This window comes from Suricata suricatta, chromosome 6 (assembly GCF_006229205.1).
Source record: "Suricata suricatta isolate VVHF042 chromosome 6, meerkat_22Aug2017_6uvM2_HiC, whole genome shotgun sequence".
In the NCBI taxonomy this organism is placed as follows: Eukaryota; Metazoa; Chordata; class Mammalia; order Carnivora; family Herpestidae; genus Suricata; species Suricata suricatta.
Window position 1 is genome coordinate 14,496,184 of NC_043705.1, and position 19,987 is coordinate 14,516,170.

At 46.6% G+C, this 19,987-nt stretch overlaps 1 protein-coding gene across 5 annotated transcripts; it reads right to left on the reverse strand.

Moving 5' to 3' along the window:
- Window positions 1-1,590: 1,590 nt before the first annotated feature.
- MGAT1 (mannosyl (alpha-1,3-)-glycoprotein beta-1,2-N-acetylglucosaminyltransferase) lies at window positions 1,591-19,905 on the reverse strand. Of its 5 annotated transcripts, XM_029941722.1 has the most exons (4): window positions 19,808-19,905; window positions 18,561-18,987; window positions 2,955-4,202; window positions 1,591-2,105 (listed from the first exon to the last, which is right to left on the reverse strand). In XM_029941722.1, exons 3-4 carry the CDS (start codon window positions 4,074-4,076, stop codon window positions 2,091-2,093), a joined length of 1,137 nt encoding a protein of 378 aa, XP_029797582.1. In that variant the 5' UTR covers window positions 4,077-4,202; window positions 18,561-18,987; window positions 19,808-19,905; the 3' UTR covers window positions 1,591-2,090. The 5 variants fall into 5 exon arrangements, with proteins under 5 accessions (XP_029797582.1, XP_029797578.1, XP_029797579.1 ...); XM_029941718.1 differs by having other exon boundaries at window positions 1,591-4,202; XM_029941719.1 differs by having other exon boundaries at window positions 1,591-4,202; window positions 19,760-19,855.
- Between the last annotated feature and the right edge of the window lie 82 nt (window positions 19,906-19,987).

A 19,987-nucleotide genomic window follows, 5' to 3' on the forward strand; every position in this document is an offset into this window, starting at 1 on the left:
TCCTCATGGTCAATGCAGAGCCCGATGTGGGGCTCAAACTCATAAACTGTGCCAAACTCAGACACTTAACCAACTGAGCCACCCAGGTACTCCGGGGGGATCATGGTTCTTAACAGATAGCAGCACTCCACACATGAATTACTCATGAAGCTGACCAGAAGAGGAACAGGACTAGGGACCCCTGAAAATTCTCCTTGCTTCAGGAGAAACCTGAGAAATCAGCCTGTATCTTCAAGAGTGGCATCATGTCTACAATCTCTCCCAGAGGACTCCACTGTTCATGCTACCAGCCCAGGCAGACTGTGCTGCTTGGCCAGGAAGTCCAGCCCCATCTACCACCGTGGGACCTGAGGGAGGAGACCAACATACAAAGGAGGCTGAGAAGACATCCTTGGAGGAAGGCAGTAAAGGAAAGAAAGGGAACAGTCTAGTTTCAGGTGATAGTTAATAGCACGGGCCCCAGTCAAATCCACCCACTCCACCCCGAACAGGTGGGTGACTTGGGGCAAGGGAATCTCTATGTGCCCATTTCATCACCTTTAAAACAGGAGTTCTTACCACCCACAATTGCTTTGAGGATTAAATGAGTTGATATTAATCAGAGCAATCAGAACAAGCTGATTGGTGAGTTACTGTTTAATACATTTAGTGCTAAGAACATGGATTTTGACAGCCAACATGCTGTGTCAGGCAGGATCCGGTGCTGCACTGACCTCTTTTCCTATCTGCAAATCATGAATAATGAGCATCTCCCTACCCGAGAACGGGGTTAAATAATCCATCTAGGAGCACATGGGAAGACAAAACTAGTTCTACAAACATCTGAAAGTTTAAAAGGAATGTCCAACCCTGGTTCCCATAGCACACTCCACATTCCTAAGACCAGACTGGAGCTGCTCCCTTTGTGCCCAGGTGACACACTCACTCCACAGCTCACACTTGTGAAGCTCCAGAATGGTATCTGTCAGCAAAGTCACCTACTCAAGATTTTCAACCCCACTAATGAATCATTAAAAAGAGAAAATCTACTAGAGAACAGAGACCCTCAGAATGCAAAAGTTTCAGGAAATGTTTACCAGTTATGTATGAGTGTTGTAGGTGACAGTAAAAGACATTCTCATTGGGATCATGGTAAGGACTCTGAGTGCCACTGCCAGAACTTACCTGGTATCAGCTCTGCAACCCAGAGCTCAGGGCCAGGAGGATGCCTAGGAAATGCATGCCACCAGAGGGGCACCCAGCACACAGCACCCACTCTGTCAGGGACTTCCAGAGTTCTTTCAAGCCAGACCTTCAGGCTGACACCAAGCTCAAACCCACCAAAGGTTCACAGCCCAACTCCAGAGATTAGCAGCAAGGGGACTGTAGCCTCAGATTTTCTCCACCTCCATGCCTGGCCTTTCTTTCACACCCAACCCTCCTACAGCTCTTGTCTTCCAGTCATCTGCTTTCCTTCCTTTAGCTGATCCAATTCCTCTTGCCCAACCAACCCTTCCCTCAGTCCCTGTTTTCCCTTCTTTTTCTTCCTTCCTCTAGCCTTCACCCCTCCACCCCTCCTCCTGTTCTAGGACACATAAACACACATACAGCTTTTTGGACAATTCAGCCTTTATTTTTGAAAATAATTCTGTGGCTTCAACTTTCTTCCATGAACTGAGGTCAGGCCAGAAGCAAAAACACACACATTGCTCTCCAACCTGCCATCCTCATCCTAATCTGACTAGACAAGGGAATGCTCTGGGGACAGGGGAGGGAGGCATGAGCCATCCTGTCTTGGCTGTTCTACCTCACCCTGAGAGGGCCACCAGAAGCCACAACCTTTAGAGAGGAGCCTGTGCACCAAACCCCAGGGGAAGAGGGACACAGGAGGTAATCTCTCTTTCACAAAGCCAGCATGAAACCTCCTAGAGCAGTAAGGAAGGAACCAATTTTTAGAAAGGCCAGGATCCAGGAGCAGAGTCTGTTTCTTTGAGGCAAGATGAGGGAGGTATGTTCCAGCACACCAAGTCTTTCTCCCTACCACCTTTCCCCCAACTTCTGCAGATGAACTGAGAAGTCTTGCTTACGCCTTTCAACTTCTCATCTTAGAATCACAAACTGTTAAGCTGCAAGGAAAGAAGAGCAGAGAGGAGGTCAGGGATAAGAAGAAGGGTAGAAGAGAACTAAGAGTAGGTGGCAGTAAACCCTGAAAGCCTAACAGCTCCACCCAGACTTTGACGATGAAACCCCTTTGGTTAGTCTCACTTTGGCCACAGATAAGTCCCCTTTACAAATAACCCAGCAACCCCTCAAACTGAGGGACAGTAAGGGTGGGGGAGCAGGTATAGGTGAGCTCATTCCCTGGCTGGAAGAGCTGGGATAGGGGAAAGAGACCTGGGCAAGAGAGCCAAAGTTGCTGACCTCTCTGCAGATGCTCTAGGAGAAAACCTAGAACATGGAAGTCTGTATCTCCACCATGCCCAAGTGTCTCCCTACCACACAGTGGTTTCTTGCTTAATACTGTCCAATATACCCCATGAAGTTTCCCCTGACTTGACCCCCTTGAGAATGGGAGAAAACCTTCATCTTATCCTCTGTGCTCTTGAATGCAATTCAAAAAAAGAAAAATAAGAAAAAAAAAGATAAATGTACCCAAAGAGATACACAGAGAGGGCAATAGAGCCCAACGACACAGTCCCATCTCAACACATGATATGGCAAGGAAGGAGCCCAGGAGGGACAGACAGGCACCACTAATTCCAGCTGGGATCATAGCCATCCCAGGTCTGCGGGGGGGCCAGGTGGACACGGCGGCCTCGAAACAGGAAGCTGACGATGCCCCGGTAACCGGCTCTAGGGACACCAGATTTGAGGTCATCCATGACGCCCAGGGCCTTGGCAAAGGCCTTGAAGCTGTCCCTGCCTGTGTACTGCACCCGCACCTCCCCAAGTTCATTCTGCTCACTGGTCCTCACTTTCTCCACCTGCAGTAGGGGAGCCCCATAGACACGTGCAAGGAAATCTCGGTCATAGGTCTCCTGCCGCAGATATGACAGGTCCAGCTGGGTGAAGGGCACAAAGTGCTGGTTCAGCTTGATGAACTTGAGGTGCTGGTCAAAGAACTGTCCATGGCTCACACCCTTGCGGCCAAAGGTCATCGTTCTGGAGATTTCAGGTCGCACGCAGGCCCGGCCCTGCCGCTGCTCAGGCCTGCGCATCCAGTCATCCCAGAAGGCCCTGGGCCACTTAGGCTCCAGCTCAGCCCAGAGTTCAGCCAACAGCAGCCAGCCCAGGCCAGGAAAGAAGTCTGTGCGGTAGAGTAGCTCTGGCTTGCTCGAGTCCACCATCTGTTCCTTCCCATTGTCATTCCAGGCAGACACACACCAGAGGGAGGGGTCAGCCTTCAGCAGCGGGTAGGTGGCCTGGAAGTACTCAAAGAAGTCCGGCGCCACCTCCAGGTCATCCTCCACCACCACAGCCGCTGGGAACTTGAACCTATGGAAGACCTGGCCCAGTGCCCAGCGGTAGTGCCGTGCAATCTTGTAGTAGCCCTGAAACTTGCGGTGGTCAGGGGGCACAGCAATGTTGCTCAGGTCAGGCTGCCGGATATGTGTGACAGCACTTCCATAGGAGGCAATGACCTGGGCTGTCTCCTCGTGCCCACAGTCCTGGCTGACGATTATGGGGAAGTGCTCAGCCGACGGCCGGTAATGCAGCAGCTTGTCCAGGCAGCGCCGGACAGTGCTACGGTCACAGGCAATGACTAAGATGGGGATCACGGCTGGCGGTGAGGACACAGGCACGCGTGGTGGGATGGGTGGGGCAGCAGTGGGCACCCTCCACCTCTGGCTCCACCGAACATGATGCTCCCTAATCTGCTGCAGCAGGCCCCTCTGTCGCTCCAACTCCACCTGGGCATCCTCAGCCAGGCGGATCACCTCACGGGTGAGGCTGGCAGGGTCATCATCCAGAGAACTGTCAGGGGGCAGCCTGCCAGGCGCAGGGCGTGTCCAGAAGAAAAGCAGCAGCAGGGCATTCCAGGCCACAAAGAGGATGGCGCCCCACAGCACAAGCCCTGCAGACTGCTTCTTCAGCATCCTGGCCCCCGAGGGGGTGGCAGGCAAGGGTGGGGCTCAAGGCTGCCCTTGGCTTGCCTAGTTCACTTCCACAGCTCAAGGGATGCTTTCCCCGGGCCTGGGGATTAGGAGGAAGCAGCCATGCACCTGAGAAAACAGAGAAAACCAATCTTCATCACAAAAGCATGGGGCAGTCCTAGGGGGAAGAATGGGGGACGGAGAGGAGGGAGGCCAGGAGGTGGACTCCTGAGCTTTCTTAGAAAAGAGCTGCCATCTCCTAATCTGGGATGATTGGGAAAAGACAACATACTCTCCTCACTCCAAAAGGAGTTCATGAGTCCTCAGAAAGCAATATGGTTTGAAGGGAAGTAGAGAGTGATGTTGTAAAGGTGGAAACAAGGGAACCCCACTCTCCCTTTGATACCTGACAGATTTCATTTCCATCTTCCAACCAGAGTTTTGAGGCAGGGGTGGAGGTGAGAACACCTGCCTCTCATTCCTCAAATCAAAGTGCTTAAAGATTACTGATTTAAAAACTCTAATATCACACCTCTGGACTAGAGTCAACATCCTACCTACAAAGGAAGCACTATAGGCATTCCCACAAATGTCAGTGGCAAACTGCGCTGCCCACCATGTATATGACTAACATTCTGCTAGAGGAATCAGCCAGTACAGAGCTACAGAAGAAAAAGGCAGAGGTGGAAAAAGATGCATGACTATCTCTATTTATTGATACTGTAGGAATATGCCTGGAAAACTGTAGGAGAATTAATGATAAAACCATCCCAAACAACTGAAGAACGAGCAAAGTAGCAGGATATAAAAATTAACATGCAAAAATCAAGACTTCAGATCCACAAATAATAACTTATTAGAAGAAACAATGGATGAGAAAATTCTATTTACAATAGCCATGAAAGTGATAAACTGATTAAGAATAAACTTAAATATTCAAAACCTACATGAACAAGACGATAGGTCCTGAAAGACACAAGAGGACTTAAATATCCCTTGTTCTAAGTTACGACACCTCGACATCATCAAAATTCTCAATAAAAATAAATTTTCTGGGAGCTAGACAAACTGACACTAAACTTTACATGAAAAAAAAAAACCATACAAGGTCATCTAGAAAAATAACGAAAATGAAGTGTGAAAGAGGGACTAGCCCTACCAGCCATTAAAATATTACACTTCTATAATTAAAACTATGTGATACTAGTAGGTAAATAGATTATCCAAAGGAATACAATTGAAACTACAGAAATAGACCCAAAAACATGTAGAAATCTAATATATGATGCAGGTGATATTTAAAATTACTAGGGCAAAAAAATGTCTTATTAAGAGTGTTATAACAACTCTATAGCTATCTGGAAAAAGAAAATTACATCTGTGCAAAAGAATAACTTCCAAATGGATTAGAGATCTAAATATAAAAAATATAACTATACAAGTGCTAGAAGAAAATAAGGGTCAATTCCTTTATAACCTGGGTACAGGGAAAGGCTTTCTAAGTATGATTCAAAATCCAGATGCATTAATAAATAAAACATTTCTGCATGATAAAAACACCATTAACCAAGTCAAAAGACAAACTGGGGAAGAATATTTGCAATATACATACAAATATACAAATAAAATGCCAATACCCTAAAGAGAAAAAGAACTTTTAAACTGAGGAGGTAAAAAGTCAAAACTTTGTCTTTAGATAAGGGCAACTCACAAAAAAATACTGAAGTGGTCCTTACACATATGAAAAGATGTTCAAGTTCACTTATAACAAGAAAAATGCAAATTAAACTATACTAAGAATTTCTCACCCATTAGACACAAAAATTCAAACCCTTGTCCTATTCTCTAGTGTCAGTTGAAAAAAGAAAGTTCTTAATTTTAATGATACTCAGTTATCAGGAGTTTTTATCTTTTATGGATCATGCTATTGACATTGTACCTAAGAAATCTTTGCACAAATCACAAATATCTTTCCCTATGTTTTCTTTTTTAGGTTTTATAGTTTTAGGTTTTACATTTAGGTTTATGGTTCATTTTGAGTTAATTGTTGTATAATGTGTGAGGCATGGAACTAAAGTCCTTTTATAGCAATCTGGCAATTTGCTAAACAGAAGAGTAACCATACTACCAAGTCCACTCTTAGATATATACTCAAGAGAAATAAAAACATATGTCCACAGGAAAATTATCTGGAATATTTATGTAGCTTTATTCATAATCACCAAAAACTGGGAAAAATCCAAAGGCACATTAACAGAGGAATATGGATAAACAAATTGTGGCTTGCCTGCAAAATTGAATAATATGCAATAATAAAAAGGAATAAACTACTAATACAAACACATGGATGAATCTCAAAATAACTATGGGATATGTGAATGACCAAAAAGAGCACATACACGGATTCCACTTAAATAAATCTCAAGAAAATATAAAGTGATCTATAGTGACAAAAAGCAGATCAGTGGTTGGCTAGGCATGGAGGCAGTGAGGGGAGGTATCACAAAGGAACAACAGGAAACTTTGGGGGCATGGATGTAGTTTACTCTATGTCATTTATACCTCAATAACACATTTTCTTTAAAGATTAAAATTTTTTTCTTTTAATTTTTATTTATTATTGACTGACAAAAAGAGACAGAGCATGAGCATGGGAGAAGCTGAGAGAAAGAGACATACAGAATCTGAAGCAGGCTCCAGGCTCTGAGCTGTCAGCACAGATCCCTAAGTGGAGCTCAAACTCACAAACTGCGAGATCATGACCTGAGCAGAGTCAGACATTTACCCGACTGAGCCACCCAGGCACCCCTTTCTTTAAAAAAAAAAAAAAAAAGATTAAATGACAAAATTGGAATATAGACAGTCAATTAAAGTATCAGTGTTGACTGAGTGATAGGCATACTATGGAAAATAACACCCCAATTCTTAGGGAATGAAGAGTGAAGTAATTAGGAGTAGAGAGCCAAGATAGATGCAACTTCTCAAATGGTTCAGAACAAAAATATCATGTATACAGACAGAGAGGGAGAGAGAGCGCTCAAGAGAGCAAGAGAATGTGCAAATGTATCAAAATGCTAATAGATGAATCTGAGTAAAGGAATTAAGAGTGGCCTTATACCATTTTAATTCTTGCACCTTTTTTTAAGTTTGAAATTATTTTCAAATGAAGTTCCTTAAAATCGTTATGGGGACATGGCCCACAGTTCTGCCTAGCTTTGCCCAATATAGCCCAAATTAGGCACATCAGTAGGGGCAACTGAAACAATCCCTTTGTCCTGAACTCCCTAATCATTCAATGACATGTATCACGCACCTGCTGTCTGCCAGGCTGTGGTAAGGGACTGGGACACACATCTTACATGAAAAAGCATGTTCCCACCAACCCTTTCACTCTACCAGAACCCACTATTTGAAAGAATCTACCACACCCTCCAGTTCCCAAACAGCTGCCATTACGGACCATGCAACTTCTGTTCTACACCCTTCACACCCTAAAGCTTCAGGTATATGTCCTCTTGTGCCCTGCTGCTCTGCCAGTTACCCTCTACCTCACAGCTATCAAAATCTTGGATTCCAGATCTCATCTCTGTACTTCTGGGCTCTTGAGCAGGCAGATCCACTGTTAAAGGACCAAAGTATTGATCCTGAAGGGTCTCTAAAGGAACCTAGCTTCTGTCTCCCTCCTGAGGGGACTACCCCAGCCCCTGCCAGCACCACCACCACATGTTGTCCTCTGAGAAAGCATCCACCCCCTCAACTCCATAGCACCAGTCTCCTCAGAAAACTCAGGTCCATTTCCATTTAACTGTATCATTAAATTCACATGTTGTCAGTGCTCATATACAAATCAGGGTTTCCCAGAAAGAGACAACAGATTTCCAGTTTCTTCCTCGCTGCCCCTCAATGCAGTCATGTTGGAACTTTCCCTCCAATCTCATGGCCAGGATTCCCTATCCCTCAAATTCCTGCCTCCTAACTGATTGGGCAGGGAAAGTCTTTAGCTAAAGGGATGGAGGAAGAAAAAGACTGAATTCCATCATCTGAAATGCTGCTTCAAGGCTGGAGGAGCAGACCCATCTCTGACTTATCCATGAGCCACCACAGACCAGCAAGCTCTCAGACTGGTGGCAAACCCCCAAGGGACACCATCCTCGAAACCCTGCAGATGACATGTAAAAGTCTTCACTCTTCTCCAGACATTAGGAACTGGATGGCCCACATCCACTTCCAGAGGCCTCCCCTCACCTGTCCTTCTAAGCCATGCAGATCAAAGCAGTTTTCTCAGTCTTTCAGAGAACTGGATTCTTAGCAAATCTGTAAACATTAAGAGTGGCTGGATAGCCCACAGAAAACAGCTGTCCCAGTCCAGTCCAGGGCTCTACCTTAGCCCTTAGGCCTTAGTTCACAGACCATGACCTTTTTTTAAAAATTGTGAAACAGAACTTGTTCCTCTTTCCATAAGACAATACAACACTCCTATACCCAGGCACCACTTCTCTACAGACTCATCCAGAGTCCCAGAGCAGTTCCCACTGCTTCACATACTCTCCAGGACAGGATTCTCTACTCTATAATGGAAGCTAATGAATGGTGTGTGCATACACAAGCACATGCACTCCCCAGCAGCTGGCTGTGCCCCAGGGGTGAAAAAGCCCCACAGGCCAGCCCAGCCTTTAGCCAGCAAGCCCACACACTCAGGCAGGAAGTGCTGCTCTCAGTCCAACCATCAGGAGTAACAAGCGCAAGCCACACAGCTCAGGGCAATGTGTGGCACCACCCCACGTTTGTTCACATCTCTAAAACTCAATCTTCTCAAATCTAAGATGGAAATAGTAATAATAAGATGGAACTCAATCACTGGGTTGCCATAAGGACTAGGTGAGATCATCTAATCTGCATCAGGTATTTAGAACAGTGCCCAACTGTGACATAAATGCTAGCCAGTTATTCCTTTGTTCCCTCTCTGGCTGGCTGGCTCTCTTTACACCACTCTACTACATCCCTCTGGGCTATAAACACCTAAGCCTGCCTCAGGGCCTTTGCAAGCGCCAGTATGACTAGTCTTATCTTCCCGCTTTCCTTCACTTGGTGTATTCTGACTCATGTCTCTGCCAGGGAAGGTTGGTCCGACAATATGAAGTCTACCACCCCTTCACAATCATTGACATCAGTGCAACCTCTTACTCAAGATCTGTCACGTTCCCTCAGCTACAAGCTATTCAAGGATGGGCCCAGCTCCCCCACTGCAGTCAGGCTGCTGTGCTAGGATCTCTGACCATCAAGAGATTTGCCAATGACCTAAAAAGTGACTTCTGTGTGGATGTCACTCACCTACAATTCCTTAACTGCTAGTCCCAAGCCTAAAAAGCACTGAAAAATTGAAGTTTTCTACACTCATTTGGCAGTAAAATTTTTGGTGAAATCTGATGTGATCTAATGTAAGACTATAGCATTTATTTATCCCATTTAGTGAGGCTATTTATACATTTTGCCACAGAAATCAAAATGTTGAATTATGGTGTGCTGTTCCACATTTTATACTACATCATAAACATACCATATCATCTTTTTTAAATAAAAAAAAAATCCTGAACTCTGAAACACATCCAGCCCAAGCATTTCAGAATTAAGAAAATGTAAGAGACAGTTACTCATTCACTGCCACAGTTCCATTTCAAGCCCACAGACCCTTTAGATTGAACCCTCTTTCCTTACGAAACACTGTTTTAAGTCCGAACTCTTGATATAGCTTCTCAGCTAATTGCTAACTAGCTAAGCTCACTTTCCTCTAAACAACCTTCCGAAAGGCAACAGAGCATATTTCTTAAAGGGCACACCTAGTCACAACACTAACTTGCCTTAAAAACTATCAGAAGCTTCCACTGCCCACAGAATAAAATTCAAATTCATTGAGACACGCAAGGTCTTCCCACAACTACACTCACACCACATTCTCTCCATATCTCCTGTTTCTCCCCTCCACACTGTAACAATCTGTGGCTGTGCTTACAGGTCTCTCACCATACTCCTTAGGAAAAAGTCTCTATGACCTGTAAGCCTATTACAATGCTTGGCACATGTATGAAGTTCAAGTGGCTAGATGGAGGACTGCTTGCATTATTAGCTAAACTGGGGAGAAAGAAGACCAAACCAGCAGCACAACAGTGAAGGATTACATTTTCCAAGATGATCACCACACATCTCATGCTCTTCTTACAAAGATATAATGCCATTCCTCCCACTAGAGGTGGGGGAGGTGGGGTCTGTGTTCCCTCTCTTTGATCTGACTATGGAGGAAGGACCATATATGATTTGCAAAACTAGTCCATGAAAGGCAATACAGTTTCCATCTTTGCTCTTGAGATGCCTGCTCTTTGAATGCAGCCACAATGGTTAGAGGAAGCCCAAGCCACATGGACAGGACACCTATAGATACTCCAGCTCACAACCCAAACTAAGGTTCTAGCTGACAGCAAGCATCAATTACTAAATATGGGAAGAAGCCTTTCAGATGATCCCAGCCCTGGCCACATCTGACTTCAACTCTATTAAAGACCATGAGCCAGAACCACATAGCTAAAATAGGAATAAAATGATTATTGTTTTAAGCCTTAAAATTTTGACATGATTTGTGATATAGCAAGAAGTACCTGAAATAATGAGTAAAAGAGAATCTAAGTAGCTTTGATAAGCATGGCCAAGTGTTCCTCCTGTCCTCTGTCTCATGCCGCAAGTCCAAAACCTAAGGGCCTGCCTCAACTCATATTCCTTTCCTTATTGGTAGCTGGTGTTGAATAAAAACATTTAACGGCTTAAAACAATAGCAATAATTTATTCTCTCACACAGTTTCAACAGGTCAGGAATTTGGACAGTGAAGCATAGAGAGATGACCTGTCTCTACACCAAGATGTCTGGGACCTCAGATGAAAGATTAAAAAACCTGGGGGCTAGACTCCCACTTAAAGGCTGTCACATGTCTGCAAATTGACGTTAGCATGGTTAGCTGAAGTGCTGGCTGCAACACCTCCACGTGGCCTCTTCACGTGGCCTGCATTTCCTCTGAACTTGACAGCTGGGTTCCAAAGATGAGTGCTCCAAGAAAGAGAGTAAATCAGGTGAGGCTGTATTCTTTTCATGATCCAGCCTTGGATTACTTCTGCCTTATTCACTGGTCAGAGGAATCATGAGTGCCTGCCCACACTCAATGGGAGAAAACCACAGATCCCACCATAGCTGGATGGAGAACAAGGTCCAATTGTAACAAGTGGAATGGGATATTTATGGAATGACCATTTCGGGAAAATATAATCTGCCACACCTTCCTTTTCTAAAATAGAATAGTCCTTAACCCTGACCCAAGTTCCTGAGGTTCTGTTATTAATGACATTTGCCTGCAAGGCACAGAATTCAAAACTAGTTTTGGTTTGCTAGAGTTTTTACACTCCTTTAACCAAATGACACAGCTGATCCATACTAGCAAGTACAAAGACATCTGCACTGTGGTGGAAGATGAGGAGTGAGCATTTTGGGTGTATAAAACCCTCAGCCAAAATCCTCAGGAGACTATGAGCAGGTCCCACCAACCCCTGTGGGTCTCAATTTCTTCCTCTGAAGAACTGTCTGGAAGCTGTGAGATCCCTTTCTAACACTCTGATTCCATGGTATTCTGCAGCCAGCCCCCCATCTCTGGCAAATATATTTCTTAAACAGCAGAACAGCAGATACTCAACTTCCTTTTGTGAGCAATAATTGGAAAAGTCATACTTAGATTTAAAAAGTATGGGAGTTGAAGGAATGTTGACAGGCTTTCCCTTCAATCTTTGTCTTAACATGTTAAAAAGGACTGCCTAAAAAACCCAAAGGATAAAACACCACAGATAATGGAGACCTAACTGAATTACTTTCTTGTTCATTATGAGGCCTCTGCTTGATTCCTGCATCATGTATAAGGTTCTATAATTTCACAAGAAATGAAAAGAAGTCAGAGAAGATACACTAAATAATTCAAGAGCTTAGAGAAGAAGACCTAGGAGGAAGGGATTATTCATCTTGAAAAAGAAAACGCTAAAAGGAAATATGATGTTGGTGCAGCAAAAAGCATGAATGAGGGCCTGGGAAACCATGTAACTAACCTTGGGCAAGTCACTTGACACACTTGTGTCTTGGTTCCCATAATTTGAAAAGGGATAGAGTTGATTTGGATCTTCTCCACGTTCCCTGGTTTCTAATGATGAAAAGTACAATGACAATTTCCTCAATATCCTAAACAGGAAATGGGTTTAACCTGTCAGATAGGCCATTAAGATTAAACATAACTACAATGCTTACTAACTCTGAAATAAGGATACAGAAGCAGGAATCCAGGAATCCAATCCCTGTCAGACAGGTGATTCACAATGAGAGGCAGACTCAGGAGATGTAAGCATCTAAGAGAAAAGGCTCCGCGGTCTGAAAACTATTATGAATGACAGAAAATAAAGCTGGATCTCTCATGCGGGGATGACCTAAAGCGAAGAGTAAACAGGCCACATGAGCAAGGGTTAACCAAGGTGGAGCCTCACCCTGGGGATCACTGCTCAGTACAAACACAGATCAGCTGGCCACACAGCCCCTCTGCTCCGCAGTTTATAAGATGGGGGCCCTGCATGTCTCAAGAGGCACCGACTCCACACACGTTAACAGGAGGAAAAAGTTTTCTTTCCAGTTTACGTAGTTTCACATTGTGTCAATTCTTCCTGGAGGCTGAGAAAGAACTCTAGTAACTAATGGAAAGGACGCTGGGTGGGTAATGGGGAAAGGCCACCTCCCACTGCCGCTCCCCAAACCCTCCGCAGCAATCCTACCCTCTCAGGCCGTGCAGCCACGAGTTTCACGACCGCCCCCCTCCCAGCGGAGCCCGGCCGCCCTCCCGCCCGCCGTCCCTCCAACAGCTGGAGGCCCGGGATTCCGAGAGTAGAACGCGGAGTTCGACTTCCCGGCTAGGGAGGGGTTCGCGGCCGGAACCCTAGACGGACCAGGCCAAGTCTCCTCTGGAGCTACCGGGCACCAGGGCTGTCGGGGGACACAAAGTGCTCAGAGAGGGGCAGCTTCTCAAGCCGGGACCTGAACCCCTGGAAACGCCCTCTCCGCTCCCGCGGGGCCTCCTTCAGTTGGACCTTCATGCCTTCCCTGGGACAATCCTCCGAGCGGACGGACGCCGACGTTTCAGGCCCCTACTCACCAGGTCCTCCCAACTTCCTGGCCCAGAACCTGGACCGCCCCGGGGCGCAGGGGACGAGCCCGATGCCCCGGCGCGTTCCAGGTGCTCCCGCGGAAGCCGGCGCCTTCCTCCCGGCGGGCCCTTCCTACTTGCGCCGGACCCGCCCGCCGGGCTAGCAACGTGGCCCTTCCCCGGGAAGGGCGGGACGGGGAGGGCCGAGGGGAGGGACCGGCCGCCCTCACTCTCCAGGGGCCCCTTCCGCCTCCTCCGCCCGGCTCTTAGCAATTATGCTGGGTTTCCTCTGAACTTGATGGCACAGCATCCCAAATTTTCTGAGGTTTCGAACTTCAGGAGGCGCTGTGTTGGCATCTGTTACCACAGGGCCCTTCCCTACTCCCAGTCGCAATCCCCCGGGTGTGATACCCGACCCCATCCACACCCTCAAACCCCTCCAGTGAAGACGTCTGGATCTTCCCCTTACCGGCCCCTGAGCCTGGAGCCTCAGGGAGTTGAAAGGGAAAACCCTGGCTGAGGTAGGCCGGGCAACCCGAGGGTGCGTTCACCAAATACAAGCCAGCTCTCAGCAACCTGCTCAACGCTAGCTTCCGGGAAGGAGGAGTTGGGGGCAACAGGCCACAGAGTGCAGGGCTGTGAGAACAAAACCCAGTGTGCCAAAAAAAAGGAAACCAGAGAGGAAACACCTGCTGCCAAAACAGCTGTTTTCTTTTCTTCCATTTTGTTTTTTTTCTTTTCGAGGTGGGGGAATGAGAGCTGTTAGTTCTGAGTACAAGAGCGGAAACAGACTTGCCCCTGGGGTAAGAACCATCAGACCTAAGGAGTAAAGGACTTAATCACAGGATTTTGTGGTAACCCTGTGAAAGGTGATGAGGGAGCACCCTGGAAGAGCCTTTATGTCTGTATCTGACCCTGGGAAGTGAGGGTGGGGAACTGAGAACTACTGGCTACTCAAGCACATGACTTTTCTGAAAAGGACTGAGTGCAGGGCAACCCTACCATGTGACCAGGACACACTGCAGGCAACAGGGCCTCCCCCCAACCACTTCCCTCCTATGTTCCAGAGTACACAGCAGGCAGGAACTGAGCAGTGTGTGTGGTTACTGACTGATATTGCTCACTAACTTGTTTCTACATGAAACCAGAAACTACCAGGGTTCTATAGAAACAAAGAGGCAGGGCATGCCCTAAAGACACCCCCTGCCTGGAGCTGAGGAAATAAACCAACTGCACAGAGGCCTCCACATGCAGGACCCTCACAGCAGCTCTGAAGCATGTACATTAATTATCCCATTCTACAGATCAGGAGTATGAATCTCAAGGGTAAGTGCCAACTGGCTAACAGTCACAAGACCTAGTGAGGGGCATGGCCAGGGTTTAGACCTAGGCATCCCTGCCTCCAAAGCTGGCATTCATTCCTTCCTCTCATGCTCCCTTGCTCTGAGAGGGCTGTGTGTCCAACATGACAAGTGCACAGTGGGGCAGGAGGGAAGTCCTGGTAGAAGCAGTTGGAGCCTAGCCTGAAGGAGCAAAGTGAGAAAAGAGCTGACACCTCAGAGGCTGGACATGCATGCATGTGTTTTCGCGCGCGCGCGCGCGCGCGTGTGTGTGTGTGTGTGTGTGTGTGTGTGTGTGTGTAAGGTTTCCAGGTGAGCTGATTTCATGGACCATGGTAGGAAATGCAAGCCCACACCCATGTGCCAGCCAGCAGCCACTGTCTCTGCACCTCTGCCCTCTCATTTTGCTTTCCTCATGAAGGGAGTTGGGGGATATGGAAGGCCTACACACACACAGTCCATGTCAAAGAAAGAAGGAAAAGGATAATTCCTAAAAGTGTAAAAAGTTGGGAAACACTGGTTGGCAGACACATGATATCAGAAGCTAAAATCACCCTCCAGGACAAAGGACATAGTGGGATGCTGAAAAATGGGGCAGACCAACCAGCCCATGAGATGTCACATTCCCACCTCTAACAATAATTCTTCTCTAAGGCAGTTCAATGGGGAAAAGAATGGGGAACTGTTTGTGCACCATAACTCACACCCAATGACTACTATCCTTTGTTAAAATTCCAAGGCTCACCGGAAGATCTTAGGATAGAAATTCCCCGACTACAAAAGGACTGTCCCAAGCAGAAAGAGATCTTTGGGATGGGCTGAATTCTTGGATGGAAGTAAGAGAAAACATTTGGTATGAGAGGCAAGAAGCCAAGGTGGTAAGTGCCAAGTTGACCTGGGAAATGAGGCCCAGGGCTTTTGATTGACATTTCATGAGGAAGTACTATGGGGGAGATAAAGGGCAGAAATACGGAGGTAGGTGCCTGGATTCTGGGAGTGAAACTGGGGCTCAAATATCTGAAAATGGAAGAAATCAGGTAAGAGAGAGTTAGAAGGGAAAATATTGTATCCTGCCCACCCCCACTACCTCTGAAAGAGGACTGGAGAAAGAGAAGGAAGTGAAATTTATTCCAACTTCCCTCCCAGAAACCATGCCTAAGATATCATGAAACTATTTACAATTTAGAAAGAATTCATGCTCTGAACTTAAGACAGATCTTTGCTGTAAACCATGAGAAGAAGAAAAATCAAAGTTATATATCAGTGTTGTGTCTATTTTTCCTTCTCCCATTCTCACAACATCCCTACTCCCCATGGAGACCTGGAAACACAGCTCATCAAGATCAATGACCAGTCAGCAAGGTCTGTGAAATGGAACTTTTGGTTAGCCACATGCAATTCCTTTTGGAAGACAGAATGATATAAATAAATGCAGTTAAAACACATACACAACCTTTAGTTAAGTCTACCACTGGTCCTGGCTAAGTGGCCCGAGTATCCTGGTAACCCTGTGAGAAGGCTGATGGCTGTCTTGAGAGGACTGTCTCAAGAAAAGATCAGGCAGAGCACAGGACTAGTACTTTCAGTGGAAAGGACAGGGGAGAGGCATTCTGGCAGGGAACTGAATTCCCCTGCCTGAAGGTTTGCAGCAGAATCCAGATGGCCCTTGTCAGGTCAGATGCTGTAAAAGTAGCACAGCACTGGACAGGCAATTACAGTGTCTGCCTTTCCACAATTAGGCAAGCCCTTTGTGCTCAGGACTTCTGCAGCTTCCCTTTATATATCAAACTGGGGAAATAATCCCTGTGCTCTCTTCCTCACAACAATGCAGTGATGGAAAATGGACACAATAGCCTGGACACTTCATATAACGTCACTACTATACAGCATGACTCTGTGTGGTACTTTAAGTGTTTTGAAGCACTCACAGGCCTTCCAGGTTATATGAGGGCTGCAGACGCATCCTGGGACCACATATCCCTTGCAAAGACTGGCACCAGGAATTTGCTGGGTCAAGCTGAAGTAGGTGACATGCCACCTGAAATCCAGACCTTCTAAAGTAGAAGGTTGGCCTGAAAGGGGCTGCCCCAGAGAAGGAAAAGCTTCACTACTCGGGGAAGGCAAGTGAGAAAGAAAGGACAGGAAAAAAGAAACTGACTCATAAATAGCAGAATTTTCAGCTTGCAAATGAACTGTTACTGCCTCCAGCCCCCAGTGAATGTAAAGGTCTAGGTGTTACACAGGCAGCAAGAGGCAAAGTGATGCTAGAAGCCAAGCTTTCTGCCCTGCACCCAGGCCATTATACATTATACCCCACTATCTATCAAAATTCCCAACACATCTCCTGTTTGCTGTCACTGTGAAAAACAGATATATTGGCATAGATAAACTGGAGTTCAAGGTAGGAGCAGGAAGGAGGTAAAAAGGTAATTATGAACAGGTTTGCTTTAATTGGGAGCAGAGCCAGCAAAAATATAAAGGGCTAAGAGATAAGAGTCTGAGTCATCTAAATGAGCAGTGGAGGGGCACCTGAGTGGCTCAGTCAGTTAAATGGCCACTCAGGTCATGATCTCACAGTTCACGGGACTGAGCCCCACATCGGGGTTCCATGCTGACAGTGCAGAGCCTGCTTGGAATTCTCTTTCTCCCTCTCTGTCCCTCCCCTGCGGATGCTGTATCTCTCTCCCTCTCTCTCTCTCTCTCTCTCTCTCTCTCTCTCTCTCTCACACACACACACACACACACACACACACACACACACACACAAATAATAATAACTTAAAAAATAATAATAAAGTGGGATGCGACACCTTCTTAAAAAAAAAAAAAAAAGAACAGAAAAAAAGAGAAAACCAGGATTGGCAAAGGAAGAAAAGGCCCAGTACTTACTCCAAGAAATGGAGTTCAGTCTCCTAAACACACACTTGGCCCTTGAGACTTATCTTTCTTTCACGCCTCTTTAATCTGCTACCTCAAAGAGGGACACTTGTCATAAGTGTGGAGAACCCTGAGGGCCAGAATCCCTTTTCCTGCCACTTGATGATCCCAAGTATTAAGAGCAACAGGTAAGAAAAATTCAGGGCAGGCTTATAATTGAGGAAATGCAAGGCTTTTACCAGTACATAATTCAATAAAACAGCAGAACTCCTAAGTCAGATGCTTTTTTGTATGTAACAATTACACAAGCATTATCAAGCAATGCCAATGGTGTTGTTTCATAAGTACATGGCCCTGGATACTTTCCAAAATCTATCATTTCATTTGCTCCCTGTAACAACCTGTGAGGGACCTGTAAAGTTACTTATCTCCATCTTGCAGGTGAACAGAACATTGGCAGAGCCTAAACCACTATATTTAGGGTTGCACACTAAGAAAGCAAGAGCTAGAACAAAAATCCAACTGATCTCAATCCTGTGTTCTGTCCCTCTGCTGTCTGCATGAGGTTTCATGATCTAAACTCCCTTATAGGGGGAGAAGGGAGAAAGACAACTTAAGAAGTTATCTGGACCATTTTCTACCCTCCCCCTCAAAGGCAATTCTATTCCATTAGTTCCCCCAAAACACAGCAGCCTGCCTCTGCCTGGGCAGAGTGTTATTTAGCCCAAAATGTGTTGACTCAGTGTTCGAAAGACCCTTATAGATAATCTAATCAAGCCTCTCTTCAGCCGCTGAAATTCTTTTCGTAATCTTCTGGGCCTAACTTCACAATTGCTACTGCCTACAACCCCTTATATGGTACTCCTGCCTGGGTAAAGAGAGGCTGGGAACAAGTCTGCACTCTAAGAGTGTGAAAGGTGAAGCTTCCTCTGTACCCATCAGGGTAAGGGTTCTCATCAGCCACTTCATAAATGGCAGCATCCCCAGACTTGTCCCACTCAACATTTTCTGGACAAAAGCAGTAAGACACCAAGTGGGAAGTGAGACAAGGACCTTACCTTTCTTCTCTCAGCTGCTCCCCTGGAGATCATCAAACCCCCTTCCAATACTCCATTTCAAAAACTTTGAATCCCAAATCAGATACACCAAACAAAGTACAGCTTCTCTTCTGTTATTCAGGTCCAAAGTCCACGGCTGAGTGGACTCTGAGGGGGCGGAGCCTGGGGGGGAAGGGCTACGTCCAGGCCCCTCCCCCCCCACTTCAGGGTTCAGGGTCCCTCCCAGGGGTTTGTTACATTCTTTCATTCAGCTGGTTTATTAAGCCCAGAGTCTGGTGTTGGGCAGATCCCAGGTTCTATCCCATCTCTGGCTCAGGGAAGAGAAGTCATCCACTGTGAGGACTGGCCTTTCTGTCTTCCTCTGGGATTCATCAGAAGAAACTGGCCATAGAACCAGCATGGCCAGAAGGCTGATTTCAGTGTTAACCTGTGGAATATTTAAACATTATGACACTCTCTACTCTATTATATGCCCAAATGGATTCCTAAGACCCCTCACCTAGATTAGATTGCTTTACTCTGCTCTGTCATCAAAATACCAAAATCACTATCAGTGCATGTAGACTTCTAAGATATATAGAAAAGAACATCCTCATCCCATCTCCTTCTTGTCTTATTACCACACACTAATCTCCTACATCTCCCAAGCTTCTTAGAGTGTTTAGTGTTTTCATCGTCTATTTCCCCTGAATGAACTAAATCCATTCCAGACCTAGATGCTGGCACATTCCACATGCATTCTTTGCTCCTTTCCCTTCACCCTCACCTCCCCTTCTGCTTCCAAAACTGTGCCAGGGATGGAATTCCCAATCTCAGTCAAACTCCTTCCCGAGGCCACTGAGAGCACTCTGCTGGAACAGAGGCCTGAGTCCTGCTAGCAATAGCTGCACAGTGTTCCAATTTCGCAGTCCGGAAGCCCACCCGCGTGGCCCCCTCTCTTCTAAGTTGATTCTAAACACACATACACACACACACCGGTCGCCCCCTCCCTTCTAAATTTATTACTAAACACACACGTATACACACACACACACACACACACACACACACACACACCCTTCCTTCCTGTAGGGGCGTGGCGTTCACAGGACCCCCCCCCCGCCCCCCATTTAACTCCTCCCACCCTTCTCCTCTGAACCTAGTGCTCCGCATTCAATGAGGGAGTTACACCGCGACCCTCTCTAGACTCTAACACCCACCTCTCTGCCGCCCGTAAGATCCTCGCCCTATCTGCGCCAAGTTGTTACCTGAATCCCTCCCGCCCGGTCTCAGCAGGAAGCCGCTGCCCTCCAGAGATCTGAGTCCAGGCCCCAGGCTGGGTCCCGAAAACCTCCCCACGCCCCACCCCCTCGACCCCCGGCGGCCGGGCCCTCCCCTCGCGCTCCTTTCCCCCCCCTCCCACCATCCGCCGCAGCCACTTCCGTCCG